Raw genomic sequence first — 17400 nt, forward strand, 5'->3', positions numbered from 1 at the left:
GTGGGCCTTAGACTGATGAATATTATTATTAGAGCAGGTGTACCATGCGTCCTGAGGTGGTGATTTCTTTTGGGCCCTGGTATGGGTCGTCACTGGAGGCGAAAGAAGCTAAAATAGCAAGTCCATTAAAGACCTGCTGGTAGTGTTCTCCTAGACGCAGGAGCAGCTCATTATGAAGACCCTGGAAATCCTGTCTCAGTAGACTGCCCAATTCAATTTCTGTCTCATTCTGTGCAAAAAAAAGAAAAGAAAAAAGATACATGTCAAATAAAAGTTAATAAGAAAATAAAAACACATAAATATGAAAAATAAGATGATACATTTTTGTTATTAAATAATAACAAGTTATTAAATAAATAAATACTTTTTTTTCCTTTGTCGTTTTTTCTTTGTCTTTGTTGCTATATTTAGTGACTTTCAAACCCATTTAGTCACTTTTTTTCTTTCTTCAAAAAAGCGACTAGCAACAAATCTAGCAACTTTTTGGACAAATGTCAGCTAATTTAAAAATGTCACCAGTACTGTCCTGCGAGCGCGAGGTTTTGCTCTCCCTGCCGTCACACCTCTCTCTGCGTCTACCCTGTTCAATAAATGGCTGAGAGGAGCAGCAGCGCATGCATGTGAACGCACACAGCAGCTGCCAACGTGAATGAACAAGCTACACATGAGCACACAGTGTTTCCCACAGATTTATCACTTACCTGCTTCCTCTGTTTTATATTTAAAGAAATTAGTTTGACCTGTTAGGATTTCCATTATTCTCGTGCTTATTTTACACATATAAACATTTTGTCATTCACTATATCATATGCGTTCTATTGTATGACAAAAAAATACAGGAAATGAGAGCATATTTATCGGTCAGCTCTATTATATTATTTTAAAATACAGTATGTGAGCACAGATAAGGAGAGAAAACACGTCATCTAGCGACACTTAGCGACTTTTTGGGCTTGAGGCTTTTGCTACTTTCCTTGGAAAATAGTTGGCAACACTGAATCTGAAAATCACACCTTAAGGTAGTGGAAGGCTCTCTCCAGCTCCTCCTTGGTACAGGAACACACAAGATGGGAGAATATGTATTTGAAGTTATTGATGAGCATTTCCCTGCGGTTGACATTCAGTTGCTTGGCAATTGTGCGGATCAGAGCAGAAGCAGTAGGACTGGCCTTGGCAGCCAAAAAGGGAAGAAGCACCTGTAGTGTCCGCTGTCAACAAAGAGAGAGTAAATCAATTTTTTTCAGTGAAATCAGTAGTGTTCAAAGCAATCCATCATTCCTCTAAATTTTGCTTTTGTTGGTTTCAAAAAGTTTTCCCAGTTTTCCCAAATTTAAGGCTGTTCTGTTACATCAGAGGCTGATCTGCCAAATCTGGTATCAAGATGTTAAACTTACATTGAGGAAACGATTAAGGTCAGGGAAATCAAAGACATGTGCCACATGGGACAGGATGTCCAATGCCAGCTCTCTCTGATGGGCCGCCTCCTCCTGCAAAGCCTCGCAGCTCTGATCTGGCGTGCAGCGCAGAGCTGTCACATGTCGTGAGTGTAAAGACTCCACCAAGAACTGCAATAAAAGAAAAGAGAGGACTATAACATATTCATAAACATATCACATGGCTGCTTGAACCAAAACAAACATAGATCTCCATTTCTAACAAACAATATTTAATCTTTGTGATAAACAGCTTATGGCGGTGCTCACGTCAACAGTAAACTGTATAAAATGCTGACCTGGCAAATTGGGTTTCTGTACTGGTTGAAAAAGGACTGCAGTTTGAGGTCTCTACAGGTAGCCAAAGCCTGGATCTCTGTGTATGCTGCTACTGACACGGGATTGGATTTGGACAGCAGGCAGTGCAGAAGGCGAAGCAGAGCAAAAGATACCAGGTTCCCTTCAGCAGCTCTGAGAAGCGTCATAAGCATGAAAGTCATTATTGAAACATAATTTGCACACTTTTAACAGCTGAAATAATCGATACTAAAAGTGGCACAACAAGCATTTTGCACTACCTCCCAATTTCTCCAGTGGTTAATATGAGTGTGTTTTTGAGCTCATTGTTTCTGGAGGTCTTTGCATTTGTGTAAGCTTCTTTTAACCTGGACACTAAAAGCTGGACACAAAAGTCATAATCCATCCATTAGTCGCTTTGGATAAAAACATCTGCTAAATGACTTAATGAATAACATTAACAAGCTGATAATGGTTACAGCAAAATCAGTACCTCCTTCAGGAAGCCATTTCCACTCCAAAACTCCAGAAGATTCTTAATGTTCTGGCCAAACATTATGCGGACTTCCTGGTCAGGGTCTTCAATGAGGTTGACCAATGCACTAACCAGAGCTTTTGTGTCAGGGTCACTGTTACCCAGATCCACATGCTTGAACAAGTGCCGTATATTCCGGATAAAAGCTGCCATTGCAAAACAATTATGTTAAATAGAATAATGTTTGTACTTTAGACTTCAGTTTAATGCTCAGATCAGGCTGCAAAATCAAAGGTATACTATTTAACATATTTTTTATGTTAAATTACATTCCCTTAACCAAGTTTATTGTTTATTGATTACTATTAGTATGCCATTAATGGGGTTATCTCCCTCAAAAATGTAAACGCAGAGCCTCCAAGCACTGTCAGAACATTGAGTCCATTCCGTCTATCTCTTTCCATCTCAAACTATAGCAAGAGTTTTGGGTGTGGCTAATGTAGCATGCAGAGCAAGAGGTTTTTTAGCGGATGTGGGACCATGACTGACACGTTACATGGGAAAAGACATTCAGCTTCAGGTACAGGATGTCCACACTACAATGGAAACTTCCGATACCATTATACAGCATCATCATGCACCTATTCAGAAAGATGTAGCACTGTGTATACTTTAATGTGCCTCAAACAGTTGTGTTGCATCATTTAACAAAATGCACCCAATGCAGATCCATTGAATGGGTTTATTATAAGCAAGAAGCTAGTGGTCGCTCTAGACATAGCGACACAGCTAAAAGTATTCCTATTATGTTGGCTGTTTTATTGAAATTAGCCTACATTTACCTGTTGAAACATGCGTACGCAAGCCATAACAGCAATGTTTGAGATGGTTGAGTAGGGGGAGGCTCAACGCGCTAAAGGCTGTTTGCAAATTATGCTATATTTTTGTATTGCCAATAGGTGCCACTAGTGTCACAGAACTTCATACATGCTTCGCCTATAAAATAGATAAAGCCTTTCCACGTTAAATATTTCAGAAGCTTCAATGTTGCTGACGAGACTAACCTTGCTTCACCTTCATGTCCTCCACAGGTTTGAGAAGCAGAAGGAACGGGGTAAGGATGGAGGCTCCGATTGAGGAGGTCTGGCAGGGATGGGTGTCTGAAATGCTGATACCTGCACAGAGGAGCTCAATGGAAGGCGTTGTCTCCTGAGGGAACTGCAGTTGTGAGCTCGCAGACAAACAGCAGGCCAGCTGCCCTGTGATACCGGCCAGCTCAGCCTTCACTTGTGTTGAGCTGTCCTGTAGTCTGTTCCTAAATGCAGTATTTAATTGAAAATTTAAAAAACTAATATTACTGTCAGCATGAAATCAAAATCAACAGTAATATTGTACAGAATGTTGCAGTGCTTATTGTAAATTAACTTCATGTGCACTTATAATCTTTAATCAAATACGTTGGATCCTCGCATCAACATCTGTTCTGTTTATGACGCGTGTCAAGGCTGAGAGTAGGATCAAAAATCCTCCACAACTGACTGCAAATTGGAATTCAGATCTGCCTCCCCTTAGTTAGCCACACCCAACTTCCTTTAATAAAATCAAATCCTGAAGGATAAAAAAAAATCAAGGCCCGACCTACATTTCACCCGGATCAAATCCGCTTGTTAAGTTGTGATGTAACAAATACAATTTCTGGGTCCGAGCCTCCACTCATAATATCACAACAACTGTTACAACTACAACTACAAGCACAATTTCTCTCAAGCAGAAAGTTTTTAACCATCTTTCTGTCATTCATTAACTGCACATATTTCCAGATTTTCCATTATCATGAGAACCCGGTATTCATGTGTACCAATATTAGACGTAGTGTTGTCAAAAGTACCGACCACGATACCAAAACAGTACTGAAATGTTAAAAATGTGAAGCTTTGAGCACTGTTGAGCTGGAATCGTAAACACCTCTGACTGACCATTGTGCTCACGCGATCATCGGATGTGCCTGTGATTGGCTACAATGATCAACGCACGGCAAGTGTTTTGAAAGCGGGAGCAGGAGTGTTTGAAAGCATAAGTAGGCGTCAACCAGCGGACCGGCAGGCTGATAGACACCTGCATTCAAACGCTTTGTGAAAAGCGTCATTGATGTATTTTTACGAAATGTTTGTGATGCGCTGATTGTAGAAGCCAATCACAGACATATCCGATGAGTGCGTGAGCACAATGGCCAATCAGAGGTGTTTATGATTCCGCTCAACAGCGCTTAAAGCGTCACATTTTTAACATTTCAGTGCCGATTTGGTATCGCGGTTGGTACTTTTGACAACCCTAATTGGATGATTTTCATATTGACAGTTAGATGGTGACGTACAGAAGGACCTCGTGGATAAGGCTGTAGGATTTGACTCCTAGGTGGTGCAGCAGAAGAGGGAAGCCTCTGACGGCACTGGCCCGCTCAGCTTCCACCTTGCTTTGAAGGGCCCAACGATAAATTGATGACCTCCAGTCACCGCACACACTCTTTGTCAGCAGAGCAAGCAGAAACACACAGTGTGCTCGAGTTTGTGCAGCTACAGACAAAAATGCAAAAGAACAAGCATTAAAAGAAAAATAATTTGTGAATTAAACCCATTTAGGAACTAGATTAAAATAAGCAGTTATCCGTTAGCATTACACAGCTGCAGTACTTCCCTTTTGGCATTTATAAAACATTAATGGATTATATACTTACAGCATGCAGGAGCAAGTTTCTGGGAGAGTGCAATCAGACTCGCAGGAAAAGAGGCCGTCTGATAAACTGTTTGTGAAGAATGCTCAAGCACCCATGGAATCGAAAGCAGTGCACAAACATTCTTGTAAAAATTTGTGTCACCCTGAGTATTGGCTGCAAACAGACAATACAAATCGAATTATTTAAAAATAACTGATAGCATGCTGTTAAATATATCTACGGGCTGCTCTGGGGCATTAAAAATAAAAACAAAAATGTGCAATTTTTAATCAAATTCGTTAAATAAGTAGGGATGCACAAAACAATGGTGCCACACACTACCGTTCAAACGTTTGGGGTCTGTAATACATTTTTTTTAAAAACATTTTTCTATTAAAACAGTTATATTGTGAAATATTATATTAAAATACAAAACCGTTGTAATATTTTAAAATGTAAATAATTCCTGTGATAGAAAAACTGCATTTACAGCATCATTACTCCATTTTTCAGTGTCACATGATACTTCAGAACTATAATTCTAATTCTAATATGCTGATTTGGTCAAGAAATATTTCTTATTTTTAAAACAACTGCTCAATCCTTGCTGAATAAATGTATAATTTTTATGTCTACAGTTTTTTGTTGTTATTTCTCAATGTATGTATTGTGTTTCAGTAATTTTAAAAAAATATATTCAATTAAAATAAATAAAAAAATCGTACTAACACCAAACTATTGAAGGGTAATGTATAACAGCCATCGGCCAAAATCAGAGATTTTCTTTTGAATTTATTGGCAATGTCCCCATTCTTAGTCAATCTTAGTTAGTTAAACGCTAACTTTATTATTTTAATAATACTGTTATATGTTATCTTTAACAAATTTCAAAATAATTATCCTTTTTTATACTGTACATTATAATGTTATGATGCCTAAATTAACTTAATTAACACTCACTGCTTATGTAGAGAACAGCGTCAATGATCCTGACAGTGCCCTCCACCAGAGGCCCCAGCTCTTCCTCATTAGAGGTGTTTGCCATTACGGTGCGACAGCTCTCAACTACCTGAGCCAAAATTCGAGGCTTTAACCAAACGAGCTGGGCTCCATCTGAGGTCTCTGATGTCTTCTCTCCTCTGCCGGTGAAGAGGTATTTAAAAATGAGAACCAATAACCAAGCAACATAACAAAGGCCTTAAATAAAACCGTACCTCTGTGGTCCATTCAGACAGTGCTTTGAGCAAAGTGCAGCCAGGTGGAAGATGACCGTCAGTCCCTGCACGGTGCTCACGCACTGGCTCAGTGTGTGGTCCCTCATCTGCGTCAGTAACTCGTCCAGTCGGCTGTCTACAGCTGCCCACACCTCACTTTTGCTCTTCATGTCCACCTGCCTGATGGCGGACAAGATCGTCTTAATGTTTTAAGCTCACCTTGACACATAGTAAGAGCAGGGACAGAAGGAAGGTCTGTCTGAAGAGACTGAGTGACAGAGAATTGCATACACTGGCTGAGCTTTGGCTGAGCTCCTTAGTTGAGTTGGAAGTGAGAGGTTTGGTCGTTTGGCTGGAACCTCCTCTTCATACACACTAGGATCAGCAGGGTCAGAAACAGCGACCTGCATATCCTGAACTGCAGCGATGGCATCTGTCCTGAGGGCAGCGTACAGGTAGCCTTCCACACATTGCTAGTTTCCAACAGAAAATATGTTACTCTCTACAAGACATCACCACCTTATCATAACATATCAATTTATGTCCAAGAATGAGATTTGAGCTTATATATGGCAACAATTTAAAAGGATTTCATGTCGTTTCAAGGATTTCATGTCGTTTCAAACCCATAAGACTGAAACGGAAATGAAGATATTTTGAATGAAACCTGAGATATTTATGTCCCTCCATTCAAATTCAATGAGACTATTCAAACTTTGACAATTCAAAAAGTTCATATAGAGATCATAAAAGTAATCTAGTGGTGAATTGAGTTGTTTAATCTAAGTCCTCTTAATAGGCATGATCACTTTATCTGATGAAAAGATCAATTTAGGCTTTTATTCATGTATAAACACTGATCACATTCGTAAAAAGCACATAAAAATTGGTAAATGGAAGCTCAAACATTTCAATTCAAAGCTCAATTCTTATGTTTACCAAAGTCTTATGTAATTGGAACATCATGAAGATGAGTAATTGATGACAGAATTAAAATTTTGGGGTAAACTATTCCTTTAAACATCAGGAACGACCATTCTTTTTCCCTACATTGCTTCAGAACACTTCTGAAAGATGTCTTAATTGTGACTGATGTTTTTATCTTGTTTATGTCATTTTTAAGGCTTTGACATGTCATGTAACCATTCATTTTGATTGTATCCAAAAGAGCAGCCTGGACCTTTTGCTAGAATTGTGTTCAGCAAATAATCTACTATCTTTTTTTTCTTTTGATGAAAAAGACATTTTTCTTTAGATCCTTTACCTCCTGCTGGTCCTTGGTTCCAATGGTCTTAATGAGAGCTTTGCAAATGGCTGCAACTCTCTCTTTCCGGATCTGCACTGCACACTCGTATCCGGGAGGAACGAACTTGAGGACAAAGCAGAAGACTTCACAAAGTGTAGCTTTCACCTCCATTACCTTCATCTGCTCTAGTGCCCCACCAACAACCAGTTTCTCAAGCCTCTCCATCAACAGGTTCAGATGGACTCTCTCAAATCTGCTGTGAGTGCCTTCCTCTGGCAGGAAAACACATTGGGAGAGCTTTTGGAAATCCTTACCAAAGACACCAAGCTCTGACACCTCAAAAGCAGGCAATGAGTCAAGGAGATGCAAATAAGCAGAGAAAAATGGCTGTGAATGGTCTTCAGGGAAACCTCCTAGAATCACAATGCGAGTTAAAAGCAACATAGACGCTGCCTTAAGCTTTGGGCTCCCATTAGACAGTATGAGGCAAGTAGAGTTCCATATGATGCCCACTTCTCTTGGGAAGAAAATGCCTTGCAAAATATCTGTCAGCACTGTTAATGAAGTTACTAACAACATCTGAGCTGAGGCACATGAAGACAGTTGAAGGTTGGTAGGGGTCAGGTAAACCGCAGACTCTGCAGAACTGATGGAGAAGCGTTCCACCACCACTGGCCATTGTGCTGATGGTCTGGCCATGAAATTCTTATGCACTAGATCTTGCATTAAACATATTAGCTCTGTGGAAAACAGGCCAAATAGGACTGGACCCTTGGCTCTGAAAAGGTGAAGCAATGAACAGATGACTGACGAGATCTTCATGTGAAGATCTTCACATTCTGGACAAGCAGCAATTCGCAAGAGGCGGTTGATGATCCATTTACTGAAATCTATGATGGGAAAAGAAAAGCCGACAATCTAAGTTAAATGTAGCTGTGCAGAACTTTGGTATCTATAATGTAAACTATATATCAACTTACCAGTGCAGTTGTTCTCTGAGTTTTTGAAGTGATCTGAAAGACACGCTGGGTTTATGAACATTAATGAAGAGGATTTAATAATGTGCTGCACAAAGTCCAGCAGCATCACACATGCCGGCTCAAAACTGGTCTTCTTACACAACTCCAGAGCAACTAAGAGATAAAAAAATAATAATTTACAAATAAAGACTATATAAACAAGAGAAGACAAACACCTCAAACATTACTGTACAAAAAACTGACAGTGGAACATGAAGAGGAATTTTTAATATTCATATATTCTGTTAAAGGATTAGTTCACTTCAAAATGAAAATGCCCTGATATTTTACTCACCCTCATCTCATCCAAGATGATTATGTATTTCTTTCTTCAGTCGAAAAGAAATTAAGTTTTTTGAGAAAAACATTCTAGGATTTTTCTCCACATAATGCATTTCAATGAGAACCAACGGGTTGAAGGTCCAAATCAATGCAGTTTCAAAGGGCTTCAGAAGCTCTGCCTGATCCCAGCCGAGGAATAGGGTCTTATCTAGAGAAACCATCGGCCATTTTCTAAAAAAATAAATAAACATTTATATACTTTTTAACTCATCTTGTGCTGCTCTGCAACACGCCAGGGACCGTGTAATCATGTCTTTAAAAAGGTCATGCTAGACGTAGGCGGAAGAACCACCCCAAGCGAACAAGCAAAGACTAACACAATACTTTTTTTTTTTTTTTAGATAAGACCCTGTCCCTCATCTGGAATCGTGCAGAGCCTATGAGGCCCTTCAAAACCCTTTGAAACCGCATTGATTTGGACCTTCAACCCGTTGGTTGGCATAGAAGTGCATTATGTGTGGGGAAAAATCCTGGAATGTTTTCCTCAAAAAACTATTTCCTTTTGACTGAAGAAAGAAAGACATGAACATCTTGGATGAGTAAAATATCAGGAAATTTTAATTTTGAAATGAACTAATCATTTAACTTGTTATTAATGGGATAGTTCACACATAAATAAACATTTAATCATTATTTACTGACCATCATGTCATTCCAAACCTGTACGATTTTTACTGCTTCAGAGGAACATAAATGATTCTGAGAAATATCTGTTTGTTTTTTTGTTTTTTGTTTTTTTGTCCATACAATTGAAATGAAGAGGGACCAAAACTCGTTTGCTTACCATTTAAATCTCTAACATCTTTTGTGTTCTTCAGAAAGTCATGCAAGTTTATTACGACATGAGGGTGAGTAAATGATGATAAGAGATTTCATTTTTGGGTGAATATATTACAAATATACATCACGTTATAACGCAAATTATACTATTATTTCAACCTATAAATATATATATAGTGTGTTATGTCCCAAATGATACAATACTATGCACCAGTTATAATCTACCGTCTAATAGTGTATCAACTGTTTAGTGTGTTTTTAGCTGTTCATTTCATAACATTGATGTCAGCAGGTTCCATTGTGAACTGTGGAAAACATGTGACAAAAACCAAGAACTAAGTAAAGAAAATTAATAGCTTATTTTTTTATTTGCTCACATATTCTAGAGGGCTTCACATAAACACTTGCGAAGTCAACAGCCAGAAAATTGCACAATTTTTATTTAGCATTGTTTGAAACAACATGAGGGTTAAACATGGGAGTAAACGATGACAGAATTTGACATGTTCTCTTAAAAATACTTTTGACGTAACAGGACAAATATCCTCAAATAACTCGGAATGCATTTTTCCTTACCGACATCCACATCTGTCAATATCCTGTCAATGAACTGACACAGTATCTGACGTGGTTTCTGCACAGCCTGGTTGTACTCAACTGAACTGGCACTAGAAAAGACATAAGAGGCCTTGTATGAGCTTTATTTTAACATATTTGTGTTGAGGACACTTGTCAAGAGTATTTTACAAGAGAATATATAACTATCGCCATTAGCAGCCATTGATGTTACCTGGCTAGTTCTTGCAATGCAGGAATCATTGCTGACATCTCTAGTCCTTGCTCCATCTTTACTTGCTATATGTGCTTTTATTATTTACAAAGAAATGTTTAGGCCGAGTTGACCTAATAAAAAATAAAGACAAACATTTAGACTCGCAGTCTGTACATCCTCTGCTTTCACACGCGCATTACTTTTTTTTAAAACTATTCTCGCACGATAGCTAATCTACGGAAACCGAGTTGGGTAAATTTGTTCGCAGATTTTGCGTTCGCGAACATAGATTCTATACGTAGAATCCAATTCGACCACTCCAGAACACATCGGCGCGCCATCCATCTTGGAACGGTCAGCGTGTCTTCACTTTTTTTTTTTTTTACGGTCTATGGTCGTCACTCACAGCAGAATCAATGATGTCACTTTGCGCAGATTGAGATATTGTAAAATTGATAACAATAAGAACAATAAGTATCTTAAGATTTATGATCATATTTTCTTACTGGTTAAGTTGTCATTGTTATTTGTGTTATTTGTGTTGACTGTTGTCCATTTAATTTTATGTTCATGTATCCAATGCAGTGCGCTATGGAAGCCCGTTTCCACTAATTAAAAAAATTAAAAGAATAATTGTGACTTTTTATCTCAGAATTCTGACTTTTTCTCACAATTGCGAGTTATAATGTCAGAATTCTGAGATATAAACTTGCAACTGTGTGATTAAAAAGTCTGAATTCTCTGATATAAAGTAAAAATTCTGACTGAGGAAAAAAGTCAGAATTTTGACTTTATAACTCGTAATTGTGAGAAAAATGTCAGAATTGTGACTTAACATCACACAATTGCGAGTTTTAACCTCAGAATTCTGACTTTAGAACTATAAAATAAATAAATAAATAACTCATTTATTTTTTGTGGCAGAAACGGGCTTCCATACAGTGCTGTTTCTTTTCTTGCAAAAAAATAAAAATAAAATTGCAGTTGTGAATCTGTAGAGATTTAAATTTCACATTTGAGAATCAGAATGTGTTGGTTTGGGTTTTTATGCTTAAATATGAAAATCTTCATCTGCTTAAAACCCCCACATTAAACACATCACTTGTATGTAATACTTTTGTAACATACAAGTGTGGTTTTGATTTATGCAGTCTTTTTTTCATACAGAAACAGCTGCTAATGAGGCGTCTGTGTATAATTTCTATGGTCGCAAAACGAATTGATGACGTCAAGCAGCTGTGGCCTATCAGCGCTGTGTTACCATGGCAACCCCCTGAGCACACTGGGATCATGCGGAAATGAAGCTGTGTGATGGAGGACAATAACAACTGTCCTACCAGCACGATTAAAGTAAAACGTGTTTAATTCAAAATGGGGATTACAAAGTTAGCGCATTTAATTCATTTTGACGCGCCAGCGTCTATGCGCAGCAAAGAGATTGGAGATTATTCAGGTAAGATCAATGCATTACAGTTCAAATGTAAAGGCAAAACCGTATTGAGTTAACGCTAATCGATGTAAAAATAATATAGGCTACAATAGTGTATTCCACCTTATAATGAGGATTGAAAGAACGGCAAGGAAAGCCATTGACAGGCAGAAAATCTCAAAAGCACACTCCAGAGTTAGCCTGTTATCACTGTATTATTATTAGTTGTCATCTACTCAAAAAAAAATTTGTTCTGTTATATTTCCTTAAAATCTATTTGTTTCTGTGATCCAGGGAAGATTATTGCACTGGATACATCTATTGTGGTGAATCAGTTTCGCACAGCTCTCCCCAGCCATCTGAAGCTAAGGTTTGATTCAAAGTGAATTGTGTCTTTTTTCTTTTGAAAATCTTCTGATCTTTTGTCATTTACAGTACTGTGGAAACGTCTTAGGCACGTTAGTATTTTTTAACGCCTTGCCTGTCACCCCCTGATTTGGCAAATGGAGCATTTCGACATACTCAAAGTAAAAAGACTGCTCATACGTTATTCTGAATATATACACAACCAATATGTATTTAGAAAGCCAACACTTAAGAATTTACAGCTGAATATTCAGAATTACTAAAATACTAATACTATAGTGCAAAATAGCAAAATACTAACGTGCCTAAGACTTTTGTATAGTGTGTGAGTGTGTGTGTGTTTGTGTATGTGCGTGTATCTTACTAACATGAACATATGATGTTGCAGCCCTCTCGCAGGCTTGTTTTACCGCACTCTTACTTTCCTGGAGCATGACATCAAGCCTGTCTTTGTACTTGATGGCAGACCACCCAGTCAAAAGAGTGCTGTGGTGAGAAAATGTCTTCTAATTACATGCATATACTAATTTTATAATCCTTTGGTATTTAATAATATTTTAATATATACTTGAATTCCTCTAGCTGGAGAAAAGAGCTCAAAGCTTAGGCTGGAACAGCTCACAGAGCCCCAACACAGGTGTGTGGAGATCTAATAGATACATTACGGTTTAAACGCAGGACATTTTTTCCTCTTTTGGACAGCCACCAAGACTGTGTTTATTTTAGCCAAAATACAATAAACAGCAATATTGTGAATTGTGATTACAGTTTACTTTTTACTAAATTAATATACGTTTTAAAATATAATTTATTTCTGTGATGATAAAGCTACATTTTCAGCATCCTTACTTCAGTCTTCAGTGTCACATGATCTTTCAGAAATCATTCTATTATGATGATTTGCTTAATTAAGAAACATTTATTATTATTATTATTATCAATGTTGAAAACTGTTATGCTGCTTAATGTTTTTGTGGAAACTGTAATAAAGTTTTTCTAGGTTTTCTAATGAACAGGAAGCTCAAAATAACAGCATTTAGTTGAAATAGAATTCTTTCCTAATATATCTTAAAGTCTTCTAACTATATTGTTTAGTTTCATGTTGTTTCTGCTCATTACCATTCCCAATGCACATTGTTTTGCACTTTTTTAGTGTCCAACTTGAAACAAGACTGCCTACGTCTCCTAAAGCTCATGGGTGTCCCCTGTATCAAGGTTTTTTATTGCTTTCTTTTGTTTCCTATTTCATTTAGTTAGCGTTATCCAAATAACCAATCATATGAATTTGAGATGTTATTGCTTGACTTATTTTGACATCACTTTGAATGTCAGGCTCCAGGTGAAGCAGAGGCACTGTGTGCCCACCTGGTCAAAATTGGCATCGTTAATGCTGTAGCTTCAGAGGACATGGACACACTGGCATTTGGAGGGACTGTTCTTCTCCGACAGCTCAATGCAAAGAAAGACAGGTGAGAAAAAATTCAAATTCCCCATTCTGATTATATTTTGCTGGAGAACATTGAATATATATACAAAATAAAAATCCAAAACGCTCATCAAAAGTAGTCAAGAAATGGTTGACAGAGACCATTATCAACATTTTGGAGTGACCAAGCCAGAGTCCAGACACACACACACACACACACACACACACACACACACACACACACACACACACAGATCAGGCATAACATTATGACCAAAAGTGAATAACATTGATTATCTCTTCTCTCTCTCTCTCTCTCTCTCTCTCTCTCTCTCTCTCTCTCTCTCTCTCTCTATATATATATATATATATATATATATATATATATATATATATTAGTGTTCTACTATATATATATAATACACTATATTAGTGTATTATATATATATGTGTTCTACTGCAATAATAGTGATCTTTCGACACTTTATTAGAAAGACATTTAAATTGTGTATTAAAATAAAGCAAAAGTTGTCAGGGTTTTGTCCTTAAATAATTTATCTCATAGTGAGGTGACGGAATACTCCTTACCAAAGCTATTGGAAGCCCTACAGCTGACAAATAAACAGGTAAACCATTCAGACTTCATTCAGATCATTAATTAATTTTCCTTTTTTTATTATTTGTATTGATTGTTTTGTGTTTTGGAAATAAATCTCAGAGCCTCATTCTCAATAGCTGCTAAACTACATGTCTCAATGTAATAAGAAGCACATCTGACTGTAGTAGTTTTACTTTCATTTTGAGTTTGAGTAATATTTGAATTAGGGGCTTTGTTAAAATAGCCTTGGTAAGTCATTTGGAGAAAAAAGAACAAGACTTTTAATACCAAAAGCTTGTTTGATAAATGCATCTTTCTGTGTCTCTTTCCTAGTTTGTCGACCTGTGTATCTTGCTGGGCTGTGACTACTGTGATAAGATCGGGGGTCTTGGACCGAGTCGGGCATTGAAGCTCATTAAACAACATCATACAATAGAGGGTGTGATGGAACATGTCAACAGAAAGGTACTTGTTCAGAAAAAAACAAAAAACATCAAGCTCTGCTACATTTGTAAAACACTATAATTTGACAGAATTTGGAGTGCCACATTTGGCGAGAACACGGCACATCAACTCAAACACCTCATACCAGCTGTCAAGCACAGTGGTGGAGGGGTGGTGATTTTCCATTTTGGCTTTATTTTTGTTAAATTCATAAAAACACAGTGTAATATGTAATGTGTTGTTGTTCATCTGGTTGTATTTACCTCACTTTATAAGACTAAAGAGCAGATTATGTTTTATTTTATCCTGATATGTAAAACCATAGAATTCAAAAGGGTGTCCTTACTTTTTCACATGACTGTATGTCTGTGATTGGCTACATTGCTCAATGTTGCACAGTAAGTTGCAAATAGAAACCTTTGACATTCTCAAGAGTGCAAACACCAAATTCCACATTTCACAATTATTATTATTAATATGGAGAAAACTAATACTAAACGAGCAGTTATGACCAGTTCTTTCCTCTAAAATCAATCACAAGCAGCAGGCTATCAAGTCTTTGGCAAGGGAACTGCTAAGAATTGGCCAGCCATACAGACACTCTTGAATATGCCTATTATATTCTATATCTGAGTGAAATGGCTTCTTGAACAAGAAGAAGTGTAGGAAAGGGATTACAATTTTGGAGAAATTATTGGATTGTTGTCGTTGTCAGTACTTTTGTGCTCATGTTCTTATTTCATCAAAGAAGATATGTAAGTGTAAGGGGGATGGGAAATTATTATTTTTTTATTATTAAAGATTACAAAGACACATGCATAAAACTGCATATAGATAAATCATCACACTACATTTTTTCTTTAAAAAATAAGTATTTTTCATTTTTATTTTATGGTGACTTAAAAGCTGATCCCACTAGAAGGCAGCATTCTGATGTCATGGATTATTCACCCTCAATTGCTTTCTACCATATTATTTTCATTTATCTGGAATAAATAAATGTGTGTAAAACAGTTCATCAAAATTGTAAATCAAAAAAAAGGTGACTATTGGCTGTCAATTCTTACAGACACACCCAATTCCTCCAAACTGGCAGTACAATGATGCCCGCAAGCTGTTTTTTGAAACCCCACATATTGACGACCCTGTCCTGGCCTGGAGTGAGCCTGATGAAGAGGGTCTGGTGCAGTTCCTGTGCAAAGAGAAGCCTTTGAAGTATGTCTCTATGTTCTGCTGTTTAATAGTCTCTGAGATATGGGTATGTGACCTTTTCACTGTTTAAAGGGAAGAAAGGGTGCGGGGACGCATGAAGAAGTTCCGCGAGTCTCTCTCAAAGAGAAGGAAGCAGAGGGAGGTGGATGAGAAAATGGGCCCAACTAGACAGTCGCGACTTGAGGAATTTTTTCCTGCAACACGAAGGAGAAAGGTTAGATATCAATTTAGAAGTACTGTAAATTGATTGATTGCTTGAACATTGTAACAAACAATCTTTCCTTATCTAGGCTGAATCTGCAGCTGTGGGAGGATCCAGTGGGAGAAAACGATCGAAAACTGAATAAGACAGACTGTTTTTAATCTTGGATCTTAAAGCATTGATCAAACCATCATGTTGACAGAAGAGTTAAAAGTATAATGGGATCGATCTGTTTTAGATGCTTATTTTAATGAGTATTTCATTATGTTCAAGTGGCAAAATAATGTAAAACAAGTGCCAAGGAAAGATATATTTTTAATGAATACTTGTAACTTTTGTGTTTGGGAGCCTGTATTACATTAGAGTAAACATCTTTTCTAATTGTATACTGTACTTGATTGTATATTATTATTATTGTGTGTGTGTGTGTGTGTGTGTGTGTGTGTGTGTGTGTGTGTGTGTGTGTGTGTGTGTGTGTGTGTGTGTGTGTGTGTGTGTGTGTGTATACTTGTTTATGGTCCCCACAATGTAATATAAACCTGAGATCACCTACATTGTGGGGACCAGCCAGCGGCCCCCTTAATCTAAATGGATATATAAACATACTAAATTATGTTTTTTTTGAAAATGTAAAAATGCAGAATGTTTCCTATGATGGGTAGTTTTAGGGGGAGGGGCAGTGTATGGGGATAGAATGTACAGTTTGTACAGTGTAAAATCTATTACGCCTATGGAATGTCCCCACAATTCACAAAAACGTGTGTGCGCATGTGCATGCTTTGTATTTGAATTTGATCCATCCAACGAAAACAAAAAAGTACCAAGCTTATATCATGATATTTGGACACAGTAGTGGCATGTTTTTAGCTTTGCAATACCATGGTAACATGGAGTAGTATGTTCTGTACATACCATGATGTATGAATATGGGAAGCATTCAGTGCACATACATACATAAGCACCATGATTTCACCATGTTTTTGGACAGTACCATAGGGACACAATAACATGAATTGTCTGTTCCTATGGAGCATGTCATTGTGTCAGTCAGTCCTCTGTTGGTCTTTTTTATATTTTTTATGTGAATGTGAACTCAAAAATACTGGTTACAGAAGGCTGAATGGTCTAAAAAATACTGTAGATTGGAAATACCTGTTCTAATTATAAAGTAAAATATATTAATATTTGTAATGATACAGAATTTTCAAGAACAAATACTTCTTCTACTGACACAAAATATAGAACAATTACTATTGCTTATTTTTTGGTCTGGAGGATTACATTTGTGACCCATACGCAAGTGCCATGTAAATACTATGAGACATGGATGTGGTTATCATTCAGTACGCTTTACCTCTCGTTCACAATTAAATATATTCGCATATACTCGCCTATATTACTCATGTTTTTGAACATGTGCCAAACAGTAGAG

General features: G+C 37.3%; 2 protein-coding genes across 2 annotated transcripts in view; one reads left to right on the forward strand and one right to left on the reverse strand.

Moving 5' to 3' along the window:
- atr (ATR serine/threonine kinase) overlaps nt 1–10513 on the reverse strand; it is a 33712-nt gene extending 23199 nt beyond the window's left edge. Inside the window, exons 1-16 of the mRNA XM_067453988.1 lie at nt 10310–10513; nt 10096–10187; nt 8359–8511; nt 7397–8268; nt 6424–6605; nt 6133–6312; nt 5879–6057; nt 4940–5092; nt 4580–4778; nt 3270–3520; nt 2224–2411; nt 2012–2112; nt 1733–1904; nt 1395–1565; nt 1014–1208; nt 44–229 (exon numbers count right to left, since the gene is read on the reverse strand). Of these exons, the coding sequence (XP_067310089.1) occupies nt 44–229; nt 1014–1208; nt 1395–1565; nt 1733–1904; nt 2012–2112; nt 2224–2411; nt 3270–3520; nt 4580–4778; nt 4940–5092; nt 5879–6057; nt 6133–6312; nt 6424–6605; nt 7397–8268; nt 8359–8511; nt 10096–10187; nt 10310–10365 (3330 nt within the window). The 5' untranslated portion in view covers nt 10366–10513. The remainder of the gene's footprint in view (nt 1–43; nt 230–1013; nt 1209–1394; nt 1566–1732; nt 1905–2011; nt 2113–2223; nt 2412–3269; nt 3521–4579; nt 4779–4939; nt 5093–5878; nt 6058–6132; nt 6313–6423; nt 6606–7396; nt 8269–8358; nt 8512–10095; nt 10188–10309) is intronic.
- Nucleotides 10514–11579: 1066 nt separating this feature from the next.
- Nucleotides 11580–16354, forward strand: zgc:110269 (probable flap endonuclease 1 homolog). Its single transcript, XM_067453992.1, has 11 exons — nt 11580–11744; nt 12015–12090; nt 12475–12577; nt 12669–12723; nt 13240–13301; nt 13419–13555; nt 14078–14138; nt 14444–14575; nt 15624–15769; nt 15839–15980; nt 16057–16354. Exons 1-11 carry the CDS (start codon nt 11663–11665, stop codon nt 16111–16113), a joined length of 1053 nt encoding a protein of 350 aa, XP_067310093.1. The 5' UTR covers nt 11580–11662; the 3' UTR covers nt 16114–16354.
- Nucleotides 16355–17400: the final 1046 nt, after the last annotated feature.

The sequence above is a fragment of the Pseudorasbora parva genome, chromosome 9, assembly GCF_024679245.1.
Source record: "Pseudorasbora parva isolate DD20220531a chromosome 9, ASM2467924v1, whole genome shotgun sequence".
Taxonomy (NCBI): Eukaryota; Metazoa; Chordata; class Actinopteri; order Cypriniformes; family Gobionidae; genus Pseudorasbora; species Pseudorasbora parva.

Bases quoted from the DNA above. Each gene is read 5' to 3' on its own strand.
- zgc:110269 (XM_067453992.1), top strand. From the start codon at position 11,663: ATGGGGATTACAAAGTTAGCGCATTTAATTCATTTTGACGCGCCAGCG. The intron at 14,139-14,443 runs GTAAACCATTCA...TCTCTTTCCTAG, and splicing joins TACAGCTGACAAATAAACAG to TTTGTCGACCTGTGTATCTT. The intron at 15,770-15,838 runs GTATGTCTCTAT...CACTGTTTAAAG, and splicing joins TGCAAAGAGAAGCCTTTGAA to GGAAGAAAGGGTGCGGGGAC.